The sequence below is a fragment of the Cnephaeus nilssonii genome (genome assembly GCF_951640355.1).
Source record: "Cnephaeus nilssonii genome assembly, chromosome: 20".
Taxonomy (NCBI): domain Eukaryota; kingdom Metazoa; phylum Chordata; class Mammalia; order Chiroptera; family Vespertilionidae; genus Cnephaeus; species Cnephaeus nilssonii.
The window spans coordinates 1,637,092-1,663,170 of NC_137091.1; the positions used below are offsets into that span (position 1 = coordinate 1,637,092).

Consider the following 26,079-nt stretch of genomic DNA (forward strand, 5'->3'; position numbering starts at 1 on the left):
TTTTCTATCCCACCACCTGGTTTCAACGCACCAGTTGGACCATCTAGGATGGTGATTGGCAAAACACGCATACATCCTTGACTCACCAATAACGCTTCCAGGAATTTAAGCTGCAGAAATGCTTAAAATTTCAAGCAAAGATATATTTACAGGGATGATCACTGCAGCACAGTTTGTAACATCAAAAAAGAAACAAAAGTAATTGTCCATTGAGAGGCCTGGTGAAATATACAAACATAGGAATACTGTCTTTTAAAAGAAGGAAGTTTGAACATTTATGGAAAAACAGAAGTGTACTTTAGCCCAGTATACTTGAATGGTAGGTATATGCCCTTTCCCTTCCCACCGCAGCCGGAGCTGACCCATACAAGAGTTAACCACACTTGCAAAAGGAGCCCAGCCAGTGTAGAGGCCAAAAAAATTATGAAAGCTAGATTGTACCACTGAAATGGTTAGCAACAGACAAGCACAGCCCAAGGAGCTGACGGTGAGAGGACAGGGCCCTGCTGCTCCCATTCTGCTGTCGGGAAGGCTGGGCCAGAGCGGAGAGCCGTCACATGGCTAGGCAGCACCAGGACCACTCGGGGCTCCTGGCTGCCAGCCTCAAACCTTCCCACCACTGCTGTCTCTCTCTGGGGTCTTGGATACCTGCCATGGTCTGGATGAAAACTACACAACAGTAAATGGATTCAAACATGTTTATTAGTATTTTTACAGAGTCTAAGCTCACTAATAAGCCTGCACGCACGCTGGTGTAATGCGACACCAGGCCTGAGATCACACCTCGGGCCGGGCTGTGAACCACTGTCCAGCAGGCACCTGTCTCATGTGGCAGCTTTCTGAGGGGGTCCCAGGTGCAGTATCTCAGGCTGCTGGGGAGGAAAATGGCCGCAAGGAAGACCTCTGGGTGCCTGTGCTGTGCTGTGGAGCAGCTGCCACAGGGGTGGCTTCAGACCCTGACTGACCTGGGAGCCCCAGAGAGCATTCTAGGAACATTACGATATGACCTAGGTGCCTGTGAGACATGACAGGCCGTGCTGGGTTTCTGTGGCTTGAACGCTTGGATGAGAGCCTCAGCTGTCAATCACTGCAGAAAGACACCAGGAAGCCGGGCGTGGTACTAGAAACCGAGGAAGTGGCCCGCTCCCGGGCTACAGCTGTGTCATCAGGTGCCCTGCGGCTTCCAGGCGGCTGTGGTGGTGACTCAGGAGTCCTGTCCTGTGCTGGCACTTCATACTGTTCCATGTCCTTTAAATATATCCGCAGCTTTTCTTCTGGGCACTCTAGCTTACACCCCTTCTTGCTCACCGGCGCTGGTTCAGACCTGTCAGGTTCTTGAGCTGATAAAGGGGTGGAAACAGAGAGAGTGCTGAGGCCTTGCCCTGCCCCAGGACTTCAATGGGAGAGGTCAGGATTTTCAAAGCAGCGCACGTGGCTGTGATCTGATGTCCCGGGGTCCAGGGAGTCAGCCAGTAAAACAGTAAAGCGGTGGGATATTTGGAATCAAGGGAGTTGGACTGCACCACTGTCAGTCTCATGACTAGTTTTCCAGTTTAAGGCTACAAAACTACTCGGGGTCAGGGATACATTAAACAAACAGCACAGGGCCAGAGTGGGATGGGGGAGAGCAGGGATGAGCGGGGAAGTACCCACCGTCACTGCTGCACCCATGAGTCCTTGCACCAGTGCCTCCCCAGTGGACTTCACCTAGAAGGAGTCAGAGTCAGGTTCTCTTAGCCCCCACCACAAGCAAAGGTGAGCAGGTAGGACAAACCAGCAGGCCTACTAGTCCCAGCAGGTGGAGTCAAGAGGGCTGTGTACCGGAGGAAGAGCCTACAGACAACACCGCCGCAAACGGGCCAAGCGTGGCTCTTTGGAGAGGCTGCTGTGAGGAAGAACCAGCCCAGCTCCCCGGGAAGGCCGGCAGGACTGTCAGCTGAGGCCACAGGGGAGCAAGAGGAAGACGGTGCCCAGCTGTGACCCGAGGCGGAGGGTGTGCCTGGTGAGGAGGCTTCCCAATGGCTAGCCCCATACCTGGTTGGCAGTGTGGCCCATGTTCATTGCATCGTTAATCCGGTTTTCCAAGAAGCGCCAAGTGTCCTCGAAGTCTGGGGAGGAGTCCTGCATCATCACCAGCTCGGTTGTGTTGTAGATAGCAGCCAGCACGGCCCGGCGGGTGTACCAGTTGAACTGCAAGGAAAACCCCCAGGCAGGTGGGTCAGCACTACTGCTGCGGGTGGGGGCAATCGGGGGTGGTTTCTGCCCAAAGCCACAGGCACGCATGGGCTTCCTCCCGATTTCTTCTTTCCCTCAGATGCATATGGCTCTCTGGACAACACTATGGTTCCACCACGTGGCTGTACATCAGAATGACCTGGGAGATTAAAAACGCAAGCTCCCAAGCTGGCCGATGGCTCAGCTGGTTGGAGCATCGTCCCATGAACTAGAAGGTTGTGGGTTCAATTCTCAGTCAGGGCACATACCTAGGCTGTGGGTTCGATACCTGGTTTGGAGAGCATACAGAAGGCAACCGATCCATGTTTCTTTCTCACATCGATGTTTCTCTCTCTCGCCCACCCCCTCTCTCTCTCTTTCTAAAAATCAATAAACACATATCCTTAGATGAGGATTTTTTAAAAATGTTTTAAAAAAACCAAGCCCCCGGACCCAACCTCTTAGCGTTCAGTCAGTGGGTGGAGTCTGGAGGTTTACTAAGCATGACTTTGCTACGTCTGGTCCTTTTTGGAACTGCTGGTGAAAAGACTAAGTCTTAGGCCATCTGAGTGCTGGGGAGGCCCTGTGGTCAGCCAGTTATGAGCAAACTGTAGTGTGTTCCACTGGGCAAGTGACGGCTGAGAGAATCACGGACAAGTGAGAACGGCGAGGAAAAGCTGAAAGGTCAAGTCCTTTAGCGACACCGACTTCCTGGGAACTACTCTTCAGAGCACTGGCTCAGCTGCTTCGTGTTTTATTCCTTTAATTTCTTTGCTTTCTAATTTCATTTTGCTATCATCTCTGTTGCTGGTATATTCCCGCAGGGGAAGTTTATTAAAGCACTATGTTAGAACCGGGTGGGAGCATCCCTTTGCCTCCCCAGCCAGGATATCAATTTCTTTTTATAAAGATACACTTTTTAAAAAACTTCCTTACACAAATATAATAGCATTCACAAGTCACATTCTTTCCTGGTGCCTGTTTAAAGGCTTATTGATTTCTTAGCAAAGCAGGCCATGATGGGCTGGGGGTGGGAGTTTCTTTTTAAAGCAATGGTGTCTCCATGGCATTAAAAAAAATCAGTCTCATGAAAGTCACACTGAGAAATTCTGCTGCAGAATATAAATTTTAGGAGACTGGGGGCGGGGGGGGGGGGGGAGCGCGGGGGGAGGAGGGCATTATAAAATAGCAGCCCAATCACAAGGCCCTCTGGCGTCTTTTGTCACCACTGCAGGTCGGAAGAAGGACCACTGGTTTGTGACAGAGTATTGGTTCCTGAATGAGGATGACCTAGATCCCACTGTGGCTTGTTGAGGGCCCTCCCTCATACCTCAGCCTCTCCTTACCAGGCGGGGAATGGCAATGCAGGCCCCTGAAGGGATTTGTGATCAAAGAAATTTCACAAACGTGTTGAAGAAATGCTCAACCCAAGTTCTTCCCAGCATCCTGTGGGCCTACAGAAACACTCACATCAGTGGACTGGTCCCCAGCGTAATGCCACATGTCGTCCACCATGCTGGTGAGCAGGCTCAGGCTGGCCGGGATGTTGTGAGGGAGCATGAGGATGCTGAGGGCCTGCAGGGAGAATGACAGGGATAGGTATAGCACACAGGTGACAACCGCGCATGGGTGGCTGGTGCCTCACCTCTCCACTGACGTATGTAAGGAGGCTTGCCCAGCTCGCATTCTGAGCCCACCGCCCACCCCCTCCTGGTGGCTAACAACCCTGACCACAGCCGATGGGGACCAGGGCCCATCCTACCCTCCTGGCCCTATCAGATTCTCCATCCCCAGCCTGTGGACTTGGGAATGCAGACAGCAGAGGGTCTGGCCTGGTCTGAGTACTGAGAAAGAGGATGGGGAGGTCACATGGAGGAAGAAGCAGAGATAGGAAGGGAATCTGGGTCCAAATTCTAGGTCACATTCCTCCTCTTGTCCCACTGCAGCCTCACTAAGTGCCTCCCCATGACCTTTTGCTCAACTCAAGTTAACTTGTTACCGGAAACCAAATCCTTCAACTAATACAAGCAATGGCACAACCCAGACTCCTCCATCAGCAGACACCACCTCCTGACAGTACAAGGTCTTGCCACTATGTCAGCTGTAAAGTCCTCGGCCGGGGCCTCTGGGGTTTGTTCAGAGAGGCCCTGGATCAGCTGGGAAGTGTCCTCTCGGTGCAGGGCCCAGGAGGAAACGTGCTGCGCCAGAGGCAGCCAGGCCTAACCACTCGTTTTTGTCCCCTGAGCTGTGAGGCGGAGCGAGTCCAGGCGCCGGGTCTGGAAATCCAGTGTGGCAGCACAGGCAGGAGGCGGGCTGGACTCTCGGCCGTGCTCCCTACACACCCGGCCTGGGCGCTCACGTGTCTGTCCACGGACGGACTGAAGTGACGTGCTCAATAGGGTCCCAGCTGGGTGGGGGACCCCGATGGCTGTGCGCTCCTCTGATGTGCTTCGACTTTACTTGCTTAACTGAGAGAAGGGCCCCCACTGTGACATGCTTTGAAAGAGGAAAAAGGAAGCTTCAGAGAAGGGCAGAAAAGCCCTTGGATGAAAACTCCAATCCTCAAGCATCACACTGACGATCTGAAAAGAAGGCCAGCCCCTGAGATCTGAAACACGACAGGCCCGTTCATGACAATGGCCACACAACCTGCTGACTTTCCTCAGATCCTTCATGGACACCTCCTCACTGAAGACCCGCCCGCGGGCCACTCGGGCCACCAAGGCCCCACCCAGGACGCGGTCCAGTCCCCAGGCCACTCACATCTCCAGCGACCGAGACACAGATGGCGCCGAGTTACTCTCTTTGGCACCCCCCAAATCTGAAACCTAGCTCTGCCACATGCCCGGAGCATCCCTGGGCCTGTGGGGGTCAGTGAGCCGAGGCCTGACAGCGCCCAGGGCTCCGAGGGGAAGGTGCTGGCAGTTTCCATCTGAGACATTGTTGCCCGGGGGCCTGGATATGGACTCTGTACCCGGGGCCAGTGCTCAATGTACGGGATCAGCATTCTCAGTCTGGTCTCCACTGCGTCCCTCAGGAACTCGTCCGTCTTCCTCTTCCTGGAAGAGGGAAAAGAAAACATGCGTCTCTGGGTCAAAGGCATGGCTCGGTGCTGGCCTCGGGGGAGTCAGGCGAGCTCCGGACGCTGGCCCGTCGACAGCTGTCCGAGCCAGGCGGCTGCCTGTCAGCCAGTCCCCTGGAAGCGGCAGCTGCTGAATGTCCCTTTTGGCTCTGCTTGGACTGGCCTCCTGGGGACAGCTGGTGGGGCCTGAGTCACTCGAGCCTTAGCTGCCACCCCGAGCGATAACGCCATCGGACTTACTCGGCCTGGCTCAGCTGGACCAGCTTCTGCTCCTCTTCCAGCACCTGGGTGAGCCGAGCATTGCACTGGGTCACAAAATGCAGGATCAGCTCACTGCCGTCATTCCCGAACATGTTGGCGGCTGCACTGGAGAGGCCCAGAGACTACAGAGGGAAGAACAGACGGTGGCGGCAAGTGCAGCGGACATGTGTTGCCCGCTTGCCACTAGTGCCTCTTCTAGTAACAGCAGCTTCGTTTTCAGGGGCCACCCCACTCTTCACTCTTCATCCGTGAGACTTGGGTGAAGCTAACCACACTCCATCAAGCCCCTGGCGTGCTGCAACGCATGGGGCACAGACTTGGACGGGAGTTCACAGCGCCATCTCAAAGATGCGCACGTGAGCAATCCCAGGCCTGGAGAAACCGCCTTGGGACTTTGGCTAGGACTGCTGGGAAAGAGGCGCTCTCTTTCCACGGCGGCTGCTGAGCCATTCCTAGTCCTGCATGGGAGGCCCCTGCCGAGGATGGAGCTCAGAGAGGAACGCGAAGCAGATATGCTGGAGAGAAAGTTCCCAGCCCCACAATCCAAGAATGGTGTGCCCAAGCTACTTCCAGACTTTTCTGTTACTAAATGAGCCAAAACACTCCTTCCTGCTTGAGCCAGTCAGAGTGGAACTCTGACACTTGTAACCTGGAGTCCTGACTGACATATAAAGGGGCTGGGGAAGAACGCTCATAACCCTTTCCCTTACCAATTCACCTAATTTATCTCTTGGAAATCGAGTCACTTAGTTGTTTAAAGAACAACAACAAGACCCTGACTGGGTAGCTCAGTTAATTATTGCCCTGATAAGCCAGGGTTGTGGGTTCGATCCCTGGTCAGGGCACATACAAGAAGCAACCAATGAATGCATCAATAAGTGGAACAACAAATCGATGTTTCTCTCTCTCTCCCTCCCTTCCTCTATCTAAAATCAATGAATAAAAATGAAAAACAACAACAAAGCTTTCCTTAATGAGTTGTCCAGAAATTAAAGCCACAAAGATCCCTGCTGCTCCCCATGTACAGCAACTGCTGTGCATCTGCTGGAGGCAGAACCCTGACAGCAGCAGAGACAGAGGAGAAAAAGGAACAAAACAAAAACATTAACTAGAAACTCCCACTGTTGGGAGTGGGGAAACGCCTCTCTTTTGGTGGAAGTACACAGCCATTTTGGAGGGCAACCTGCCAGTCTATTCCAATGCAGGAGCAGATGCTTTAGACTCATTGAGAAAAATAGAGTGTGTTCTTCTCCCAAGTGGTGCCTTCTTGGGCATTTTCAAACACCGTATTTCATCAAGTCTAAGAGCCACATATTTTTCATTTTAAACCATCAGTGTGAATTGTACAACTGATGATGCATCCCAGTTTAAAGGCGGTATTTATCTTTTTCAGTGATGCATAAAACCATGTTGCTTCTTACAACCACTGGCATCTTAGAGCCAATGAAATATGGCCATTTTTGTCATAGGCAATTCTTTACATGGGCTGCCTTTAGAACAGTGGTTCTCAACCTCTCTAATGCCACGACCCTTTAATACAGTTCCTCATGTTGTGGTGACCCCCAACCATAAAATTATTTTCGTTGCTACTTCATAACTGTAATTTTGCTACTGTTAATGAATCGTAATGTAAATATCTGTGATTTCTGATGGTCTTAGGCGACCCTGCTAGCGGTTCTCAACCTGTGGGTCGCGACATTACGATTCATAACAGTAGCAACATTACAGTTATGAAGTAGCAACGAAAATAATTTTATGGTTGGGGATCACCACAACATGAGGAACTGTATTAAAGGGTCGCGGCATTAGGAAGGTTGAGAACCACTGCTTTAGAACCTTACTCCTAAGAACCAACTTCATCTTATATTCTTAGTAAACAGCAGTTTTATAATGAACCTAGTTTCACCTTACTAATAAAGAACTGCCCCCTGCAAAAAAAAGAAAAGCAAAACATCCAGAGAATCCAACAGGGGTGAGGGGTTCCAAGCTGGGCTGTACTTTGGCTGATGTAACTCCCTCCCGGCTGATCTTGGTCAGGCTGCCCCGCCCTCACCTATACACACCTGGGCTCCTTCCGCAATTGCCTCTGCCGTCCACCCATGGGCAGGCACGAACGCCAGGGCTGCTGTCAGGATGCGGTGCTGCAGCTGCTCCTCACTCTCATAGTCCTCCTCTTCGTCGCCGCCCTGGTCTGTGTACCTGAGACCCAAACCCGAGGGAGACATGGGGACAGAGCCCTGCACACCTCATCTTACTGCCTGCTGCCTCGAGTGCAAAATGAGCCTGACCAGAAACCATAGCTACTAGTAAGCACATGTTGGGAGGACATTTACGTTGTGTATTGGTATTGCAATGCCAACACAGTAAAACATCTATCATCCTTCCCCTCCCGTATGCTCACTGAGAGAAGGCAGCAGTGAGCGAGGAGGTCATGCATGGAGCACATGCTCCTGCAGCTCCGAGGGTTCCGTTTCTAGCCCTCAGCACAGTTTCTTTATCTGTATTTGCACCAGATGGCAACACCATGAGGTCTGAAACAATGGTCATATTATCCACAGGGTCTGGCACAAAGTATATCCTCAAAATAATATTTGTTGAACTGAAATGAAAAGTATGTTAATCAGGAGACCAGAATAATGACTGGGGATACTTTAATTTCAGAGCTAGAGGAACTTCTCAGTGGTAGGATTGAGAAAAAAAAATCTAATGGAAATTACGTTTCTAGAGGACAATTTGGCCGCACACATGTAACAAAGTGCCACCTGTGCATATCCTTTGATTCGTGCTCCCATTGCTGAGAATCACACACTTTATCACATTGTTTTTCATACCAGTGAAGGAAATCTAAATATCCTAATATATAAAGAGCCAGGGTCCATAACGTCCAAAACGACCGAATGGACGACTGAACGCTAGGCTGTGCATGCAGCAGCCTTGGGTGGGTGGGGACTGGCGAGCGGGCTGAACTGCTGACCTCTCGGTCCCTCCTGGGTGGCGGGTGCCGCGGCGACCCAGCACTGACTGCCGCCGCCAAGGTGGGTGTGATGTGATTGGTCGGGGGGCCCCACCATCACCCCATGATCGCCCCACAGAGGGAGGCCCAGACCACCAGCCAGGGGGCTCTGCCATCGCCCCAAAGGAGGCAGCCCAGGCTACCTGGTTGGCGGCAGTGGGCAGGGCCTCCCCCTGCAGGGTGATCAATCGCGGGGCTCCCAGACTGCGAGAGGGTGCAGGCCGGGCTGAAGAGCCCCGCCCCCCCGCCCCCCCCAGCCCGCCAAGTGGACGAATTTCATGCACTGGGCCTCTAGTTCATCAATAAAAGATAGGTTAAACAAACTTTGGTACCACCATTTGCTGGAATATTATGCAATTACTAAAATAATGACTGTGAAAAGACATTAAAAATGTATATAGAGTGAAAAAACAGATTCTGAAAGAGCACATATAATGTAATTAATCATTATTATTATTATTTTAAATCTGCACCCAAGGATGTTTGTATTGATTTGAGAGAGAGAGAGGAAGGTAGATGGAGAGAGAGAGAAACATCAATGTGTGAGAGAAACATTGGTAGCCTCCCATAGGTACGTACCCTAACGAGGGATCGAACCAGCAGCCTGGGTATGTGCCCTGACTGGGAATTGAACCCTTAACCGTTCAGTGCACAGGATGACGCCTCAACCAACTGAGCCATAGAGGCCAGGGCTATAATTAATCATTATTATGTACATAAGTTTATATATGAAATATGCTTACAGAAACATCTAGAAAGATAGTAACAAAAATGTTGGCAGAGTTATTTCTGGATCTGTGATTTCCAGTAATTTTTGTGAACTTCTTTGTATTGTTTAGATGTTTTACAATGTACAGGCACCATTTTCATTAAAAAACAGGAGGTTCCTTTCCAAGATCGTGTGATAATGATGCAAGGTGAGAAAGAAGAGAGGAGAGAGGAAGAACAGATGTACCCAAGCACGCACAGTGGCCAGAAATGGGTCAACAGGGTTCTGGTGCCTACCTGGGGGGTGGACGAGAAGACTCTGGACTGGGTTCTTCTGCGCCCTGCGCCTCAGAATGTTGCTGAGAAAAAGGAGGGGGCGGTTGGTGCTTCTGCTCATCGGAAGCCCTTAGCTGCAGAGCTGAAGCATGGAAGGCACGCGGCGCCAGGGCGGGCTGGCAGCGGGACACTGAAGCAGAAACGGGACTGGTCAGTCGGGGACATTACCAGAGAAGACCCTTTGAGACCTACCGTGGTACAAGGGATGGGGAGGGTAAGAGGGCAGAGTCCGTTCCAGAACCACTTATCCGAGTGTTGGGTCTCAGGCAAAACTCAGGGTAAACTGGCAACTTCAGACAGGATGTGGAGACAAAAGTCTGAGCCAGAAAGAGACCTGCTTCTGGGCCAGTTTCTATCATTTGTAGCGGTGTGGTAATGGGCAAGCCGTTTCGTCCCCGTGAGCGTGACTTTAGAGCAGGCAAATTAGGAGTAATGATCTCTGCTACTTGCTCCATGTGAGTAGGCTGAAGCAAAAAGTGACAGTGACTTGAAAATATTTCATGTTTATATATCATGGCTAGAGCGCTGGACTAGAAATGAGAAGGTCTGAGTACTGACCCCGTGTTTATATGATGCCTCAATCTGCTTTCTCATCTGCAATATTGCAACACCCCTTCATTCACATTAGGAAAGGGCTTTTGGAAAAGCACCACCTCATACTTTTTTCTTTCCCAACATTGTATTATAAAAAATTGCAAACATACTGACAGGTTGAAAGAATTGTGGCATGAACGCCTGTATACCCACCACCCAGATACTCTCTATGTCGCCATCACTCTGTTAATCCATTTTGTATTTCGATACATTTGTTGCAGACCTCAGTATTCTTCATCTCTAAACATTTCACCATGCCTCCATAAACTAGAGTTTAATATTTATCTTCTGTCCCTTTATTGAGCTATTTATAGACAATGAAATGCAAGTCTTAAACATGCCAATTCTGAATCTTGACAAATGCATACTTATATCACCTCCCCAGCAAGTCCCCTCACGTTCCTTCCCAGTCATTCCCTACCCACAGTTCTGAAGTTTTCAGTCTAGTTTTGCTTGTCCTAGAATTTCATCTAAATACAATCGTACAGCATGTCATTTTAATGTAAGACTTCTTTTGTTTAATACATTTTTTTAGATAGAGCTATGTTTTTTTGTGTAAACCAGGAGGTTGCTTTTTACTGCTGAGTAGTATTCCATGAAGATACACTCTTCTGTGGATGGACACCCGGGCTGTTTCAGTGTTGGCTCTTATCAGCAAAGTTGCTACGAACGTACTTGTACAAACCTTGTTGTGGACACACGCTTTCGTTCCTTCTGGTATTTGTAAATATTTCAGAGTGGATTTGCTGGGTCACAGACATTACTTTTACTAATCGTATTTAGTTTGGAGTTTTGTATAACAACAAAAAAAAGGGCATCATTAAAAAAAATCTATGAGCCCACTCAGGGAACAATGATTTAAAAAACACAGCACAATATGTGTGAAAACACCAGTATTGTAGTGTATGCATAGAAAAAATGGAGCGAATGTTCATAATACTTTGAAAAGGACAAAGGAGGTTCTGAAGAAACTCGGAGGAGCCACTGTGATTTAGGAGATTTTAGGTGAAATGCAGGAGAATGATTATTTCATTAGCTATATATTTCTGTTGATGTGTCACATGCACTACGTGTGGTGACGCCGGCTTTCCCTTTACGCCAATGACACAGAGGTTCCTCTTGTAAGTAAACGTCTGTTGTTAGGGACTCCGATGTATAAACAACAATACTGCCTCCACAGTGCAAAGGCGGTACAAGGGCATCCCAGGATGACTGACGCGGCGGGCGACGACGGACAGGAGACAGAGGACACGGTGCTCTCCGGCTGTCGCCGGCTGTCCCCCCGGGCCGGGCCCTGGGGCTTCGCCGGGGGCTTAGGAGACCGGCCGAGTTCTGCGACGCACGAGCTGTGTGGCCCTGGGCCCCCGCGGCCCGCTCTGGGGCTTCGTGACGCCCATTAAACGGGAGTGAGAGGCCTGCCCCGCGGCCGGGCCCCTCACATCTGCTGACGGGGGCAGAAGCCAGCCAGACGGCCCTTCCATCCCGGGACGCCGGCGGCCCCGCGCCCGTGTCCTTCACCTCACCTTGCTCGCGAGCCGCCGCCACGGCCTCTTCCGCCCCGCACCCAGCCCAGGTCGGCCTCGCGCCCCCTCCCCGCTCCACCCCGCTCCCCGCCTCGGCCGCCCCCTCACCGGGCAGGCACCGCAGCTGCAGGAGCCTCCAGCCCGCTCGGCCGAACGCGCTGGACACCGCCGCCATCTTGGAAGCGGGCACGTCTCCGACGTCAGCGCAACCACTTCCGCCCTCACGCTCCGCGGGAGCCTCCGCCTCTCGCGAGAAGCGCGTGCGCGGAGCCGGCGCCTGCGGAGCGGCGGGGAGGGCGTCCTGGGTACCAGGTAAGCGCTAGTTCGGTTCCCCGAGAACACGACCTGCCCCGTCCCCTCCCGGCCCATCCTCGTCCCCAGACCCTCCCATTGCCCAGTCCCAGTCGTGTCACTGGGTGGGAACAGCCTTGGCCCCCTCCCCGAGGACCAAGGCGGGCTTTTGCCCTGAGAAGCCGGCTGAGGGGCCGGGCCGATTTTGTGGGCCGCGGGCTCCTGGCGCTGGGGCCCTTGTCCGGCCTGGACTGCCTGCCTCGGGCCGAGGCCCCAGGGACAGCGGTCGGGAGGAAGAGCCGGGCTGGGGTCCGGGAGACCTGGGTCTGAGACCCGCTTGTGCCCGCAGCCCGCTGTTGTGACCTTGGGCCTCAGTCCCGCTTCTCCGACTGAGGGCGTTTCGGACCCCCAGGGAGTACTTTTGAGCCCACGTTCCGGTCGTTGGGGGACCTCCAGGGAGTACTTTTGAGCCAGCGATTTCCCTGAACCTCTAAGGTGTTGAGTTGGTGATAATCAGATATTTCCCAAACTGGCCGGGGTGCTGTGGGTAAGCCGGCCGCCCAGGTCTCTCCCCGGGACGGCTGATGGATTACATGTGGGTCCGTTCCCGGAGTCCTGTTTTCACAAAGGCCGGGTGATCTGTAGCCTCTGCCAGTTTGGAAAAGGCCGGTCGCACTCATTCAGACATGGAGTGCCAAGCCCTGGGTGGCCCTGGAAGGTCATGGCCTGGCCTCAAACAACTGTCGTCAGAGAAGGCTCCACGTTCGCAGGGCGCCGGGTGGAGTAGGGATGACAGGAGCGAAGGAGTCTTCTGTCAAGTCTGTGTTTGCAGTTAGACCCTCCTGTCTTGGTATCTGTTCTGCACACGCCTTACCAACCTGATCTTTTCAGATCACTTGGGTCTCCCCTGCCTGAGTGTGGGCGAAGCCCTCCTAAGCCCAAACTCCCCAAATGTTAAAATGTCATACCCATATCTCGAGTTCCATAAAGCACTGCTCTGTGGTTGCTGTTTTTTCTGAGTTCTGTACATTTCTCTTCAAATGGGCCTCTTCTGTGTGTTAAGGTAAGAAACATTCAAACCTGGGAAGAATTTTTGTGAGTTTATTTGAGCCAAACTGTTGACAATTGCGCGGAAGCAGACTCTCAATGGATTGGGAGAATGCTCCGGAGAATGCGGGTTCCCACCTTGTTTTATACATGACAGTAAAGGAGGAGTCCTGAGTGGTTCCACGAAATCCACCGGCGATAGATTCGGGAGGTGGCGGGAGAAAGCACAGCCGGGAAACCTCTGGGATTGGATGAAAAGTAAAATGATAGACACACTTTTCCTGCCGGGGGTGCGGGATAGTTAACAGTCAACAGCTGTCATGATAACAAGGATAAGGAGGGGATTTGTGGCTCTGTGCTTTGAGGGGTCTGAAAACGGGAAATCACTTTGTTTTTGCAAAGACGTGTTATTCTAGACACAGACTGGCTTAGTTAAGGTGAAGGTAACCTTTGCTAGGGAAAAACACTGCCTTAGCACATGACTGCCCACAACAAACGGCTTTTGGTTTTAAAAAGTTTTCATTTCAGACCATCCTTCGTGGTTACTTTAGGTCTCCAAGTTTGCAAGGCCGCCACGCAGGCGTCCCCTAAGCTTGTCCAGGTTTAGTATGTGCCCCTTCCGTCCACAGGTGGGTATTCTAGGGCTTGTAACCCTTAACTCTTGACACACACCTAATTCGCTGGTGACAGTCTTCCTTTTCCTTTGAGTTTCCTGTTTCCTTGCTGATTATCCTCTCTCTCTCTCTCTCTCTCTCTCTCTCTCTCTGTGTATTTGTGAGCTTCAGTCAGTTCATTTTAATTAAAATTTTCTTTTCTGGTGACTGTCAGGATTCTCAGGTGGTTTTTGTTCTTGTTTTTGTTTTAATCCTCACCAGGGGATACTTTTCCATTGATTGTTTAGAGTGGAAAAGAGAGAGAGAGAGAGAGAGAGAGAGAGAGAGAGAGAGAGAGAGAAACATCGATGTAAGAGAGACACATTGATTGGTTGCCTCCCCCAGGCACCCTGACCAGGGCTGGGGATTGAACCTACAACCCAGGTACGTGCCCTTGACCGAAATCAAACCTGGGACCCTTCAGTCCTCTATCGACTGAACCAAACTGGCTAAGGTTTTTCTTCTTCTTCTTTTTTTAATATTGTTTTTATTGATTTCAGAGAGCAGGTGAGAGAGAGAGAGAGAGAGAGAGAGAGAGAAACATCAGTGATGAGAGAGAATCATTGATCCTGCATGCCCCTCACTAGGGATTGAGCCCACAATCCCGGCGGGTGCCTTGACTGAGAATCGAACTGTGACCTCCTGGTTCATAGGTCAATGTTCAACCAATGAGCCACACCTCCTGGGAAGGATTCTCAGGGTTTTTTTTATGCACCTGACTTAAAAGGATTTGATTTTTGGTTTGAACTGATACCCAAACGTCAATCTTAGTTTTTTCTTTTGGCCCCGTTCCTCCTCAAGAGAAGACAAATGCCTCAAGATTTTATGTTAACTTGGTACCTTAAAAATAAGCAAATGGCCCTGACCGGTTTGGCTCAGTGGATAGAGCGTCGGCCTGCGGACTGAAGGGTCCCAGGTTCGATTCCGATTAAGGGCATGTACCTCGGTTTCGGGCACATCCCCAGTAGGGGGTATGCAGGAGGCAGCTGATCAATGTTTCTCTCTCATCGATGTTTCTAGCTCTCTATCCCTCCCCCTTCCTCTCTGTAAAAAATCAATAAAATATATTTTTTAAAAAATAAGCAAGTGTATCTCCAGAAGTTATTCTGAGACACCTGCTGTCACTGCCTGCCAGGATCGTTTTAGAAGAGCCGTGGGCACGTGTGCGCAGCAGTTAGCGTTGGGGAGGTGGTTAACAGAGACGTCCAGTGCTGTGACAGTGACTTTACCTCTAAAGGGACAGGTTGAGCCCAGCCCGTGTGGCTCAGTGGTTGAGTCTGCAAACTGGGCATGTGCCCCAACCGGGAATCCAACCATGACCTCCTGGTTCATGGTTCAGTGCTCAACCACTGAGCCATACCAGCCAGGACCATCATCATTCTAGAAACAGTTCGTTTGTTTCTTATAACTTAATCCCCAGCAATCCATATTTCTGTCTTCCCTGGCTGGTTCTTAAATGTGAGATTGATCCCAAGTCACTCACCTTAAAGATTTGCAAAGCTTCTTCCTCAGTATCATGTGTATCATATGATAGTAAAAGGCTTAAAAGTTTTTATTTATTGCCTGACCGGTGTGGCTCAGGGGTTTAGCGTTAACCCATGAACTAGGAGGTCAGGGTTCGATTCCTGGTTGGCACATGCCCGGGTTGCAGGCTTGATCCCCAGTAGGGGCCATGTGGGAGGCAGCCGATCAATGATTCTCTTTCATCATGGATGTTTCTATCTCTCCCTGAAATAAATAACATATTTTAAAAAAGAATTTTAAAAAGGTCAGCTTTTAAAAAGTAAATAAAATAAAAGTTTTTATTTTCATGATTGTGCATTTTTTAGGGATTTGAAAACCATAATTCAGTGACTAAGGAAATCCTCATTGTCTAATAACACTTGGCAGCCTTTTACTGCGACTTTGCAGCTGGGTCAGGATAGTAAAGAGTATGCACTCCACATGGAAGAAACTAGATAAAAGGCATGATAGAGCAAAATTGCAAAATTCACTTTGGAGAGGTGGAGACACACGTGGAGTCAGATTGTGGAGAACCTGAATCCTGAAGACGAAGGAGTTGATTTTGCTCTAGAAAAGAAAACCTTTAGGACAGTGGTCGGCAAACCGCGGCTCGCGAGCCACATGCGGCTCTTTGGCCCCTTGAGTGTGGCTCGGCGTTAGAACCACTTCTTCAAAATAGACTCGCCCAGGCCGAAAACCGACTTCTGCGCATGGGCCACGAAGTTTCAGTCGCACTGTACGTGCGCGCCCACACGTGGTATTTTGTGGAAGAGCCACACTCAAGGGGCCAAAGAGCCGCATGTGGCTCGCGAGCTGCGGTTTGCCGACCACTGCTTTAGGATAAAGCTCTTTTAGGAAGTGAGCAACAAAATCAGAGTGCTGTAGCAGTGAAGGATGACTGGCTAACCTGGGCTTGTTTTGGGAGCAGAGGAACAATCATTTGAAGTTAACATTTTTAAAGAAGGAAGAACGTATGGACATGGCTTAAATTCCGTCCCAGAGTGCCTGTGGTGGTATAATTGTCACTTAGCCACCTCTGCCGAAGACAGTGGTTCAGCATAAGACGGATTCACCCTGATGTCCCCACCACAGCTTCTGTCCTGATGTCATTTATTGGAGCTATTTCACGTCGGAAACGGTGGCATTAATATTAAAGAAAGAAAGGAGGAACTGAGTAGAGGGCTGTCTCCTGACCCGATTTCATTCTATACTCGCCTGAGTATCAAGTGGAAGGGAAAGTTGACCCATGCGGGGAAATTTCCATAGATGAAAGCCCTGGCTTTACAGTCAGATGGACTTGGATTCAAACCCCAGCTCTTACTTTATCCACACAACACTTACTAGGTGTGTGACCTGGGCAAAGTCAGTGGCCTCAGTTTCCTGGCTGTAAAATGGGAATAATACCTAGGTTAAGGTGGTTCTGAGATTCAATTGAGATAATGTATGTAAAGTGTTTTTAAACACTCTGGCTAATACTAAATGTTAAAAAAAGGCATAGTAGATACTATTGATCACTGATACATTGATCATATTTTGCTAAAAGGGAAAATACTCAGTTTGCCAAACTTAATAACTTGTCTCTTTAAAAAAAACACATTAAGCTTGTGGTTGGGTTGTCTGCCAATTTATTTGCCTTTCTTGCTGAGTCATACTTCTGCCTAATTAGTGTCCTGCCTGTTATATATTCTGGTCAAGCTGAGCTGTTTCATATCAGAGAGGAAATAACTTTCTGCCTTCAAGCTCCTTACTTGACTGCCAAGTCAGGGTGCTACGAGGAAGCCACCTGCTTTTCGGGTATGTTGGGGTTATGAAACCTTTGGGTAATGGGCTCGTTCATTTATTCACACTCTGGTATTGACAGGAAGATGCTCTAATGTGGTCCGAATTCCCGGTCAGAATTAGGTTGTGATTCTAAACATATTCGATGGTGCCTCGTGGGTGAAATTGTGCTTTCGTCTTCGCTACGTCCTGACTCTCCTTTGGCCGGTGGTTTTAGGTGTGCAGCACAGCAAGGATGGCAGAGTTTGGGGTCTCAGCTGGCCAGTCTGTGGCGGTGGTCTGGGATAAGCCCTCCCCGCCGGGGGCTCTGAAAGACCTGGTGGGAAAGCTTCAGGCGTTGGCCGGCAGTGAGGGCCGAGTGTCAGTGGAAAACGTCCACCAGCTGGTGCAATGTAAGTACCGACCCAGGTTGTCTACAGGGTCAGGGCGGGGAGGTTGTGAGACTCCCACGGGAGCTGCATTTCTGATAAGATAACGGAGTTTTTGCTTTGGGTGGCACATGATGGCAGTGGCCTGTCACCCTGCTGTTTTCAGTTGAGATGCAATGGACTCAGGCGTGTAGTTGATTTATATCAGCATATTCTTGTTTCATTAGCTACGCCACTTTTTTTTCCTTTTTTTTAAAGCCTACTCTTCAGCTTCCTCTTTGACTTCTTCCCATGAGCGTATCAAAGGATATGAAAGTAGTAAGACTGGGGGAGAGCAGGGCAGCATGTCCATACCCCTTACTATAACGGTGGTCTAATCGCATTTGCTGAACGGGTGGGTGTGCATTCTACAGGGCCAGGCGTAGCCTTGGGGGGCTCGGAGGGCTTGGGAGACGGCTTCTGGGGTCCAGGTGATTGCTGACACAGTCTTCCTTCTTTTCAGCTGCACACAAAGAATCTAGCTTTGATGTTATTCTAGCGGGTGCAGTTCCTGGAAGCTGCACTCTGCACAGCGCTGAGATTCTGGCCGAGATGGCCCGGATCCTTCGGCCTGGGGGATGTCTTTTTCTGAAGGAGCCAGTAGAGACAGCTGTGGGTAAGGAAACCTTCATCTGAAAGACGGGCCTTTCACAGGGTTGCATCTGTACCTGTGCTTGCTGCATCTCTCTGAGCAGGAGATACCATGTGGAGATCAGTATGCTTACAGCTGATCTTATCATTAGAGATACATTATTGTAAAAATCTGAAGCAACACATCTGAAGAAATGTGTGATCTCTGACCCAGTAGGTAGTAAAATAGAAGGAAACTGCCCATCTGAACATGGTGGGTCCTTCAACAGGTGAATGAACAGTTAACCTTTGCTATGTCTATACCATGGAAAACCCATGCAGCAGTAAAAAGGAACAAACTTCATGTGCGCAAGGGAATCATGCTGAGTAAAAAAGCCAGTCTCAAAAGGTCACATGCTGTCTGATTTCGCTCATACAACATTCCTGAAATACAAAGTTCCAGGTGATTGAGAACAAATTGGTGACTGCCTGGGAGGTGGTGTGTGAGGCTGTAAAGGGCTAGTATGGGGGCGCCTATGGTCAGAGAACATTCTATATCTTGATTGTGGTAATTGATTACCCTAAGCTACACGTGTGCTAAGATTGCCTAGAACCACACACACATACTAACATGCACACGCACACACACGTGCATGTAAATCTGATGAAATTTGGATAAGCTCTGTGGACTATCAATGTCGCCTTCCTGGTCTTCATATTGTATTAGAATTGTGTAAGATGTTACCATGGGGGAAGTGAGGTTGAAGGGTCCTTGAGACATCCCTGAACTTTAAACACCCTGTGCGTCCATAGTTAGAGTTGAAATATAGTGACTGGAAATGTGGGAGTGAAGAGGTAATTATTGATTCATGGGAAACTATGATGGAACTCAGGGAATAAAAACCTCTCTTTTTTTGTTCAAGTGGTAAAGTGTCAACGAGTTACTCAATTCTGAATTTTAGCATTTTTTAACCAGACTTTCCATCAAAATGTGATGACTTATTTCACCAATAGAAATGAAAATATTTTGAAGTGTATGAAGATGTTTATGTGGAGATATAAAAACGTTGCTGGGAATGTAAACCTTGGGTGACTAAACACAGTGTCTTTTGTCAGAAGTATAAAAAGAGAACACGGTACTTGTTACGTTAAAGTTTCTAAAGCCTCTTTCTAATCATTATCTAACAACCCTGAAAGGCTTGGTATTTCCAAGAAGCAGAGAGCTATAAGAAACAATAATGGAATTACTATCTAAAACTTAAGAGTACTGGTAAGAGAATTTTGAATAATCAAGTCAAATTAAAATATCACCAAAATGTATATACATTAAACAGAAAAGGTTATTATTGTTTTAATGCCCATTGACCCAAACAGGATAGAGCCTTTATTATTTTTCCTGCTTTGACCTATAAAGCTGTTGATTGGGGTTTTCCTCTTGGCAGTTAACGATAGCAAAGTGAAGACGGCATCTAAGCTGTGTTCGGCCCTGACTCTGTCTGGTCTTGTGGAAGTAAAAGAGGTATGTTGGTAGACAGCCTTCTTTGCTGGGAACTTAACCCTGGGTCACTAACCTAGTACTATATCTTCATAGACAATACAGAGAGAACCGGGGAAAAACCAGCCCTGAAGGGGAGACTAGGAACTAAGTTGAGAAGTGCTTTGCATGTGAGCTACAAGGACAAAACCTCTGGGATAGTCTCCCCTGAAGAGGCTCAGCTGGGGCCCAGGTGGGTGGGGGCATATTCTGGTCTCGGTGCTGGTTAGTGGTGCTGACCACTGAGCCGGCAGAGCGGAGCACAGATTTCTTAGTGGACACCAGTCCTAGGCCCCAGGGAAGGGCAGTCACCGAGATCATCCTTGGATATTGGGGGGGCGGCTGGTGTAGGTTGGAGGGGAAATCCCATTTTTGACAGTCCAGTAGAAATATTTTAATTAAATAGAGGTGTTTATATTTCTACATTCTTCTCCAATGTTGAAATTTCCTTATGTGTGAGGTAAGAATAATATAGTGAGAGCCATTATACCACTGATTTGCTACATGACTGAAGACCTTAATTTATTCTAAAATAAGGAATGCTCACAAAAATTCAGTTAATACTGAAGAATATTGAATTTGAAGTGATGACATCCTAGTCCTTGCTCACACTTCTCTCCCCAGGGGAAACCATTTTTTATGTATTTGCAGCTACACACACACACACACACACACACACACATCATTACTTAATGTCAGTAAGGTCATATGTATACATTGTTAGGTCACTAGCTTGTTGGACATTTACCCATCTCAGTGTATCATCCCTTGTTGGCATTATGATGTAACAGTAGTCAGTGCTACAGGTGGGCTGTGATGCATTTAACCATTCTATAATTGTTAGACACAAGGTTATTGTTTTAATGACACAGCACCCCCACCCACTTTTTCGCTTTTACTGTCTGCTGCTACTTCCCAAGGCACACAGGAAGCATTTCCCTCCCGCTGTGGCTCTTTTCCTCTCAGGATCTAAATTTTACGTCCATGGTGGGCATGCTCCCCGCTACAGGCTTAGATCCTGTTTAACAGGGCCATGTCTGATTCATCTTCACAATCATCACCCAACCCTCACAATGAATCGCACAGTGCCTTACGCCTAATAGATATTTGATAATGTTTTAAAACTTTCCAAAGTTTTAAAACAAAGTAAAATAGGCTCAAAGTAAAAATGTAGACAAACGTTACACTCTAGGGTTATGATCAGTGAGAAACTGATGTGAGCGTGAGGTGATGTCTGTTACTTCCGCTGTTATCCTGTGTACTCCTTAAAACAGCGGTCGCCAACTGGTGGTCCGTGAGGTCCAAAAGGTTGGCGACTGCTGACTTAAAACACAGAAATTAGGATTTGATACCCATATACTGGTAGGTGGGCTTAGAACATCATTTTGTAGAAGGAGTGTGGCCTGATCCTTTTGATGTCTTGAATTCCAGCTGCATCGAGAATCCTTGAGCCCTGAGGAGATACAGTCTGTCCAAGAACATCTGGGTTACCATAGTGACAGTTTGGTCTCTGTGCAAATTACAGGCAAAAAACCCAACTTTGAAGTGGGTTCTTCTAGTCAACTTAAGCTTTCTACTGCCAAGAAGTCTTCTCCTTCGGGTAAGACTGGACGTTCTTGTCTGAATAGGCCTGAAAGACACACTAGAAATGGAGCCAGAGATCTGAATGGTGTGATAGATTTTTAGAGGATTAGTTCTTCCTTAATTTCTGTCATTTCCAAATGGAAGAAATTAAGGAAGGACTAATCCTCTAAAAATGGAAGAATGCTTATTGTACTATTGTCCTAGGCATTTTCAGATCGCAACAGAAAAAACGCATAGATATTAGTTCAGCCCTTCTGAACTGGAGGACACTGAGGCCTCCAGATTTTATTAATTTCAGAGAGAGGAAAGGAGAGGAAGAGAGAGATAGAAATATCAGTGATGAGAGAGAATCATCAGTCAGCTGCCTCCTGCACTCCCGACACTGGGGATTGAGCCCACAACCTGGGCATGTGCCCTGACGGGGAATCAAACCATGACCTCCTGGTTCATAGGTCGATGCTCAACCACTGGGCCACACCGGCTGGGCGAGGCCTCCCCTCCGGATTTTAGAGGCCTGAGTCACAGAGCTTAGTGAGTGAGTCTTTCCAGGCCCCAGGATTTTGATATTTATCCTCAGAAGACCTCATGGTGGTGTCATGATAGATAGGAGTGCCCTGCGCCTCTTTCCATGCTTTTGTGCCACTAAAGTTAGCTTATCTTCCTTTGAGGATCTTAAGATACTTGTAAAAACATTTCTTCTGCTCAGAAAATTACACTCCCCACCCTGCATTTCCAGTCCCTGTTTTTTAATGCCCAAGTTGAGAAAATTGTCCCAGCTCTGAAGTGTGCAAAGGTGTATAGGTCCAGTCACACTGCTCTGTTTTGACTGTCCATCTTACACCTTCAAGAAACCCTTGGAAATCCTAACCTTTGGGTTCATAGTCCCGAGGGGTGGGAACAGCTTAGATGAGCGGTTTGCCCAGTGGAAGGTCCGAGCATGCAGTTGTGGCAGTGATCACTAGGGGGTGCTCTTACCCCCAGGCCCATTTGAGAACAGGCCTCACACTGAATTGGGATCTCAGCCCTTTTCTGGCCCTTCCTTGGGCTCCTGTCCCGTAGACAACTCGGGAAGTGTGAGGCTTTCCGCCACCCCTTTGTTACACTGCCAGCATCAGCTCCAGAGCTTATTTTCTCGTGTGTGAGGCTAAAGCTGTGTGTTCATCGTGCTTTTTGACACATTCTCATTTAATCTTCAATCACTGCAGTAGGTGTACAGAGTACCATTAGCCCATGTTCTGAGGATGGAAACTAAGAGGAGAAAGCAGTGTGGAGTGGAAGTAAAAGCATTAGACAGAATCACACTTGTGGCTTTGTGTAACTGGCCTAAGTGTCCAAACCTGCTTTCTGTCTATACAGTTAGGAGACAGATGCTTACCTCCTAAGGTCGTTAGCAGGGTTAAATGAGATGATGTATGCGAAATGCTTCATACAGTGTCTGGTACAGAGCAAGTGTTTAAAACAGGATGGCTTCTGTGACTATCACGGGGATCGGCCCAAGGCCCTGCCTTTTGTAAGTGGTAGAGCTGGGCCTTGAACCCATGGCTCTTGACTCTCAGTCCAGTATGTTCTCTGCGCAGTCTCAGTGGAAAGCACTTAGGTTCGCTTTAGTCTGTTTAAGGCTTCTTGGTAGAGCTCTTCTTCTCTGTTGGTTGGACTCAGTGAAGCCTGCTGTGGACCCGGCAGCTGCCCAACTCTGGACCCTCTCGGCCAGTGACATGGAGGATGGGAGCATGGTGAGTCGGCACCGGGGCACTCGGTGGCTTTCCTTTAGGCCCCCGTTGGGGTGAGTGTTTCTGGTTTGGAGGGGCCTCCCTGCCCTTGTGGGTGTGAAGGTATTTAAAGCCCCGCATTGAGGCTGTGCCTGTCACCGGCATTTCTGCATGAGAGGGAACCTCCCCACTAGTGGCCTTTGCATTTCTTTTCAGCATCTTTTCCCACAGATTTTCTCGTTCTTACTCCAGGTGACACAGTGAAGACTCTGGTGGGCATGTGCACACCTGGAAAGAGTTGTCAGCTGAAATGTTTTCACTGGCTCTTTTGGGCAAGTCACTGACACTCACTGTCTTCAAAGCAGTACTTCTCCATCTTTGGTCGGTGCTTTCCTCACGAAGTTGTTCACTTCTCCAGCTATCCAAGTTATAGTGGCAGGCAGCGCAGGTTAGGGTTTGTGCCCGCATAGAACTTCCAGGTTACCTGTCCACACGTTTATCAAAGCGTTACACAGCATATGTATCATATTGGCCCTTTTCTCTGGGATTCTAGAGAAAATATTTTATTCCCCTTTTCACCTGACAGGCCTTCTTATACAGGGTGTCCCAAAAATGTATCCACACACTTTGAATAATTATGAAGGCAGTGTTTATTGAAATACATTTCATTCTCATTTACCAGCTATCAGCTGTTCCCAGTGTAAATCGGTTCCCAGTCCCCTCACAGCCTCGTGCATGTCACTTCACTGTGGTACTCAGCTCGGACATGAGCATCAACCTGAAGGGGGATGGCGGGTGCCTTCTTACACGGGCGGAAACCCTGCTGCCTCCGCCTGTGGCCACCTCCGCCTCTCCTTGGCAGACAGTATGGCCATGTCACTAACTGCTTCCAACACTCCCCAGGATCTCATCGACTCAGATGAGCTGCTGGATCCAGAGGATTTAAAGAAGCCAGATCCAGCTTCCCTGCGGGCCCCTTCATGCGGAGAAGGGAAGAAGAGGAAGGCCTGCAAGAACTGGTGAGTGCTGCCCGCAGCAGATGTCTGCAGTCACAGTGCTCTGCTGTAATTAAAGCATAGTCTTCCTGCAGTGCATTTTAAAGAGTAATGAAATGAACACCCAAGTACGCCTCACCAGGTTAAGAACCAGAGACATTACTGGGACTTGAACAGCCACCTCTGCATGCTTATTTCAGAGAGGGAGGGAGAGGAAGAGAGGTAGAAACGTCAATGATGAGAGAGAATCATTGATCGGCTGCCTCCTGTACACTCCTACTGGGGACCGAGCCCACAACCCAGGCATGTGCCCTGACTAGGAATCAAAGTGGTTCATAGGTTGATGCTTAACCAGTTTTCACATGTAGGTGGATAGTTTAACCACCTACATGTGACTCTCCAAACAATATAGTATTTAGTTGTGAAGAACTGAAGGGTGAGCCCAACCTGAGCAGACAAGGAAAGATGGACACTCCATATCTGTGAAGGCTCCCAGGGAAGGACAAGATCGATAGGGTCCTCTGCTCTGGCTCCTTTTGCTCCGGGAAGTCCGTGGGAAGGTCCGAAGAGGAAAGTGCATGCATTTGGTCCTGCCGGGTTTGGGGGTTCTGGGTGGTGGCCAGTCCCGCTCACCAGCTACTGCCTCCCCAGCACGTGTGGCCTTGCCGAAGAACTGGAAAAGGAGAATTCCCGGGCACAGACAAGCTCCCAACCCAAGTCGGCTTGTGGAAACGTAAATATCGTGGCTTAGTATTCCCCAGATCCTCAGTGGTACCGAGCGCCGTCCTGAGCTCCACACACACTAGCTCCCGCTGTGAGGAACTTCCTGCCCGATATTTCAGTAATCGGTGGTTACGTGAGAACATGTATGTAGGTCTTCATGTGGAAGCAAGGTTATCTCTTAAGAGAGGGTCAGCATGCTCATGCCCAGACGGGGGGCTCTTGTTTCTTATTTTTGTCCCTTCCGACCTCCTGGTGGACCTGAGGTTATCAGCCCTTTGGCTGCGCTCAGCTGGTATTGAATGCTGAGAATATAGAAGTACGGCCTAAGGAGCTGCTCCAGGCCCTTGTTCTCACAGGACCAGAGCTCTTTACAACTCCAGTGTCTGGGCCCCCGGGGACCTCCAAATGCACCCCGCCGTTTCCTTTGGCTGCTGTGGCCGGAACCTGAAATTAGGGATCCCGTCTAGCCCCTAACCTGGCATAAGCTTCCCGTGTGGCGGGCTCTCCAGTATGTCACGATATGTTATTGTATCTGTTGTATATATTATTATGTCCACAGTGCTACCTGGGCGACGCTTTCCGCTGCGCCAGCTGCCCCTACCTCGGGATGCCAGCCTTCAAGCCCGGGGAGCAGGTGCTCCTGAGCAACAGCAACCTCAGCGACGCCTAGGAGGGACCCGCCGGCACACGGCTCCTCCGGCCGCCTCTGCCTCAGACCCTGTCTCTGCCTCGGCTCTCTCTCGGAAGCCCGTCTGCAGGGAGGGGCTTAGGCAGAGGGAAGCTGGCTGTGGGGTGCAGGGTGTGTAGTGCTGCTGTGGATCAAAAGACGGAGGTGTCCTGGGCCGGGTACCTGGGCGGGCCGGTTTCTTCATAATGCTAGGGAACTGGCATGTGTCCTGTAGAGGTCCCCCGCCCAGGGTCAACGTGCTGATCATAACACTCCGCGCCCAGACTCCCCGAGTATTAACTCCGTGACAGGGCCCTGCCCCTACTCTGCGCTCAGCGGGTGCTGCTACTTGTCTTAGAGAGTTGGTGGCTTACTCAACATGCAGTTCCTAGTGACATGAGTCAAGTGATTCATCACCTCAGGGCACCAAGGGAGTCAGTCACTCAGGGGTTGCTGTGATCATAGTCCCTGTACCCATCCACCCCCACCCGTGTTTCGTGTGTTGCACCTGTGTTCTGTTCATCTGCAGTTACTATTAAACTCTTGTACTTCCACAGATCAGTTGTGAAGAGGGGATGTGTGTGGGGTGTCTGACAGCCGTGCAAACTCAACCTGCACCACAGAACTTCTGTTTTGGAGACTTTGTGCCCCGCACAGTGGGACTGGTCCTGCTAGGGAGCGGGCCGCTCTGTCCCCTTTAGAAGAGTCCTGGTTGGAGGAAGCAGGACAGAGAGCTGAGCCCACAGCTCACCTCTCAGCAGGAGGCCCTTCTCATTTCCGCCCTCGCAGACCTGGCGTGCATCTTGCTCATAGTTGGGAGAGTGTGTCAGGGTTTGAGGGACCTGGGTTGTTCTATCTTACCAATAAATAAAAGTGTTCTTTGGTA

At 49.5% G+C, this 26,079-nt stretch overlaps 2 protein-coding genes across 6 annotated transcripts; one reads left to right on the top strand and one right to left on the bottom strand.

The window, feature by feature from the left end:
* Positions 1-684: 684 nt before the first annotated feature.
* COQ9 (coenzyme Q9) lies at positions 685-15,805 on the bottom strand. Its single transcript, XM_079799945.1, has 9 exons — positions 11,840-15,805; positions 9,576-9,744; positions 7,621-7,756; positions 5,537-5,679; positions 5,189-5,273; positions 3,685-3,789; positions 2,035-2,190; positions 1,654-1,707; positions 685-1,340 (listed from the first exon to the last, which is right to left on the bottom strand). The coding sequence occupies exons 1-9, from the start codon at positions 11,904-11,906 to the stop codon at positions 1,305-1,307; spliced, it is 951 nt and encodes a 316-aa protein (XP_079656071.1). The 5' UTR covers positions 11,907-15,805; the 3' UTR covers positions 685-1,304.
* On the top strand, positions 11,916-26,079 carry CIAPIN1 (cytokine induced apoptosis inhibitor 1). 5 transcript variants are annotated; one of them, XM_079799947.1, is made up of 10 exons: positions 11,952-12,043; positions 16,892-17,019; positions 17,222-17,396; positions 17,875-18,027; positions 19,424-19,500; positions 20,947-21,115; positions 22,759-22,832; positions 23,712-23,827; positions 24,455-24,536; positions 25,086-25,329. In XM_079799947.1, the coding sequence occupies exons 3-10, from the start codon at positions 17,240-17,242 to the stop codon at positions 25,194-25,196; spliced, it is 939 nt and encodes a 312-aa protein (XP_079656073.1). In that variant the 5' UTR covers positions 11,952-12,043; positions 16,892-17,019; positions 17,222-17,239; the 3' UTR covers positions 25,197-25,329. The 5 variants fall into 5 exon arrangements, with proteins under 5 accessions (XP_079656075.1, XP_079656073.1, XP_079656074.1 ...); XM_079799948.1 differs by having other exon boundaries at positions 12,007-12,043; positions 16,921-17,019; XM_079799949.1 differs by lacking the exon at positions 16,892-17,019 and having other exon boundaries at positions 11,916-12,043.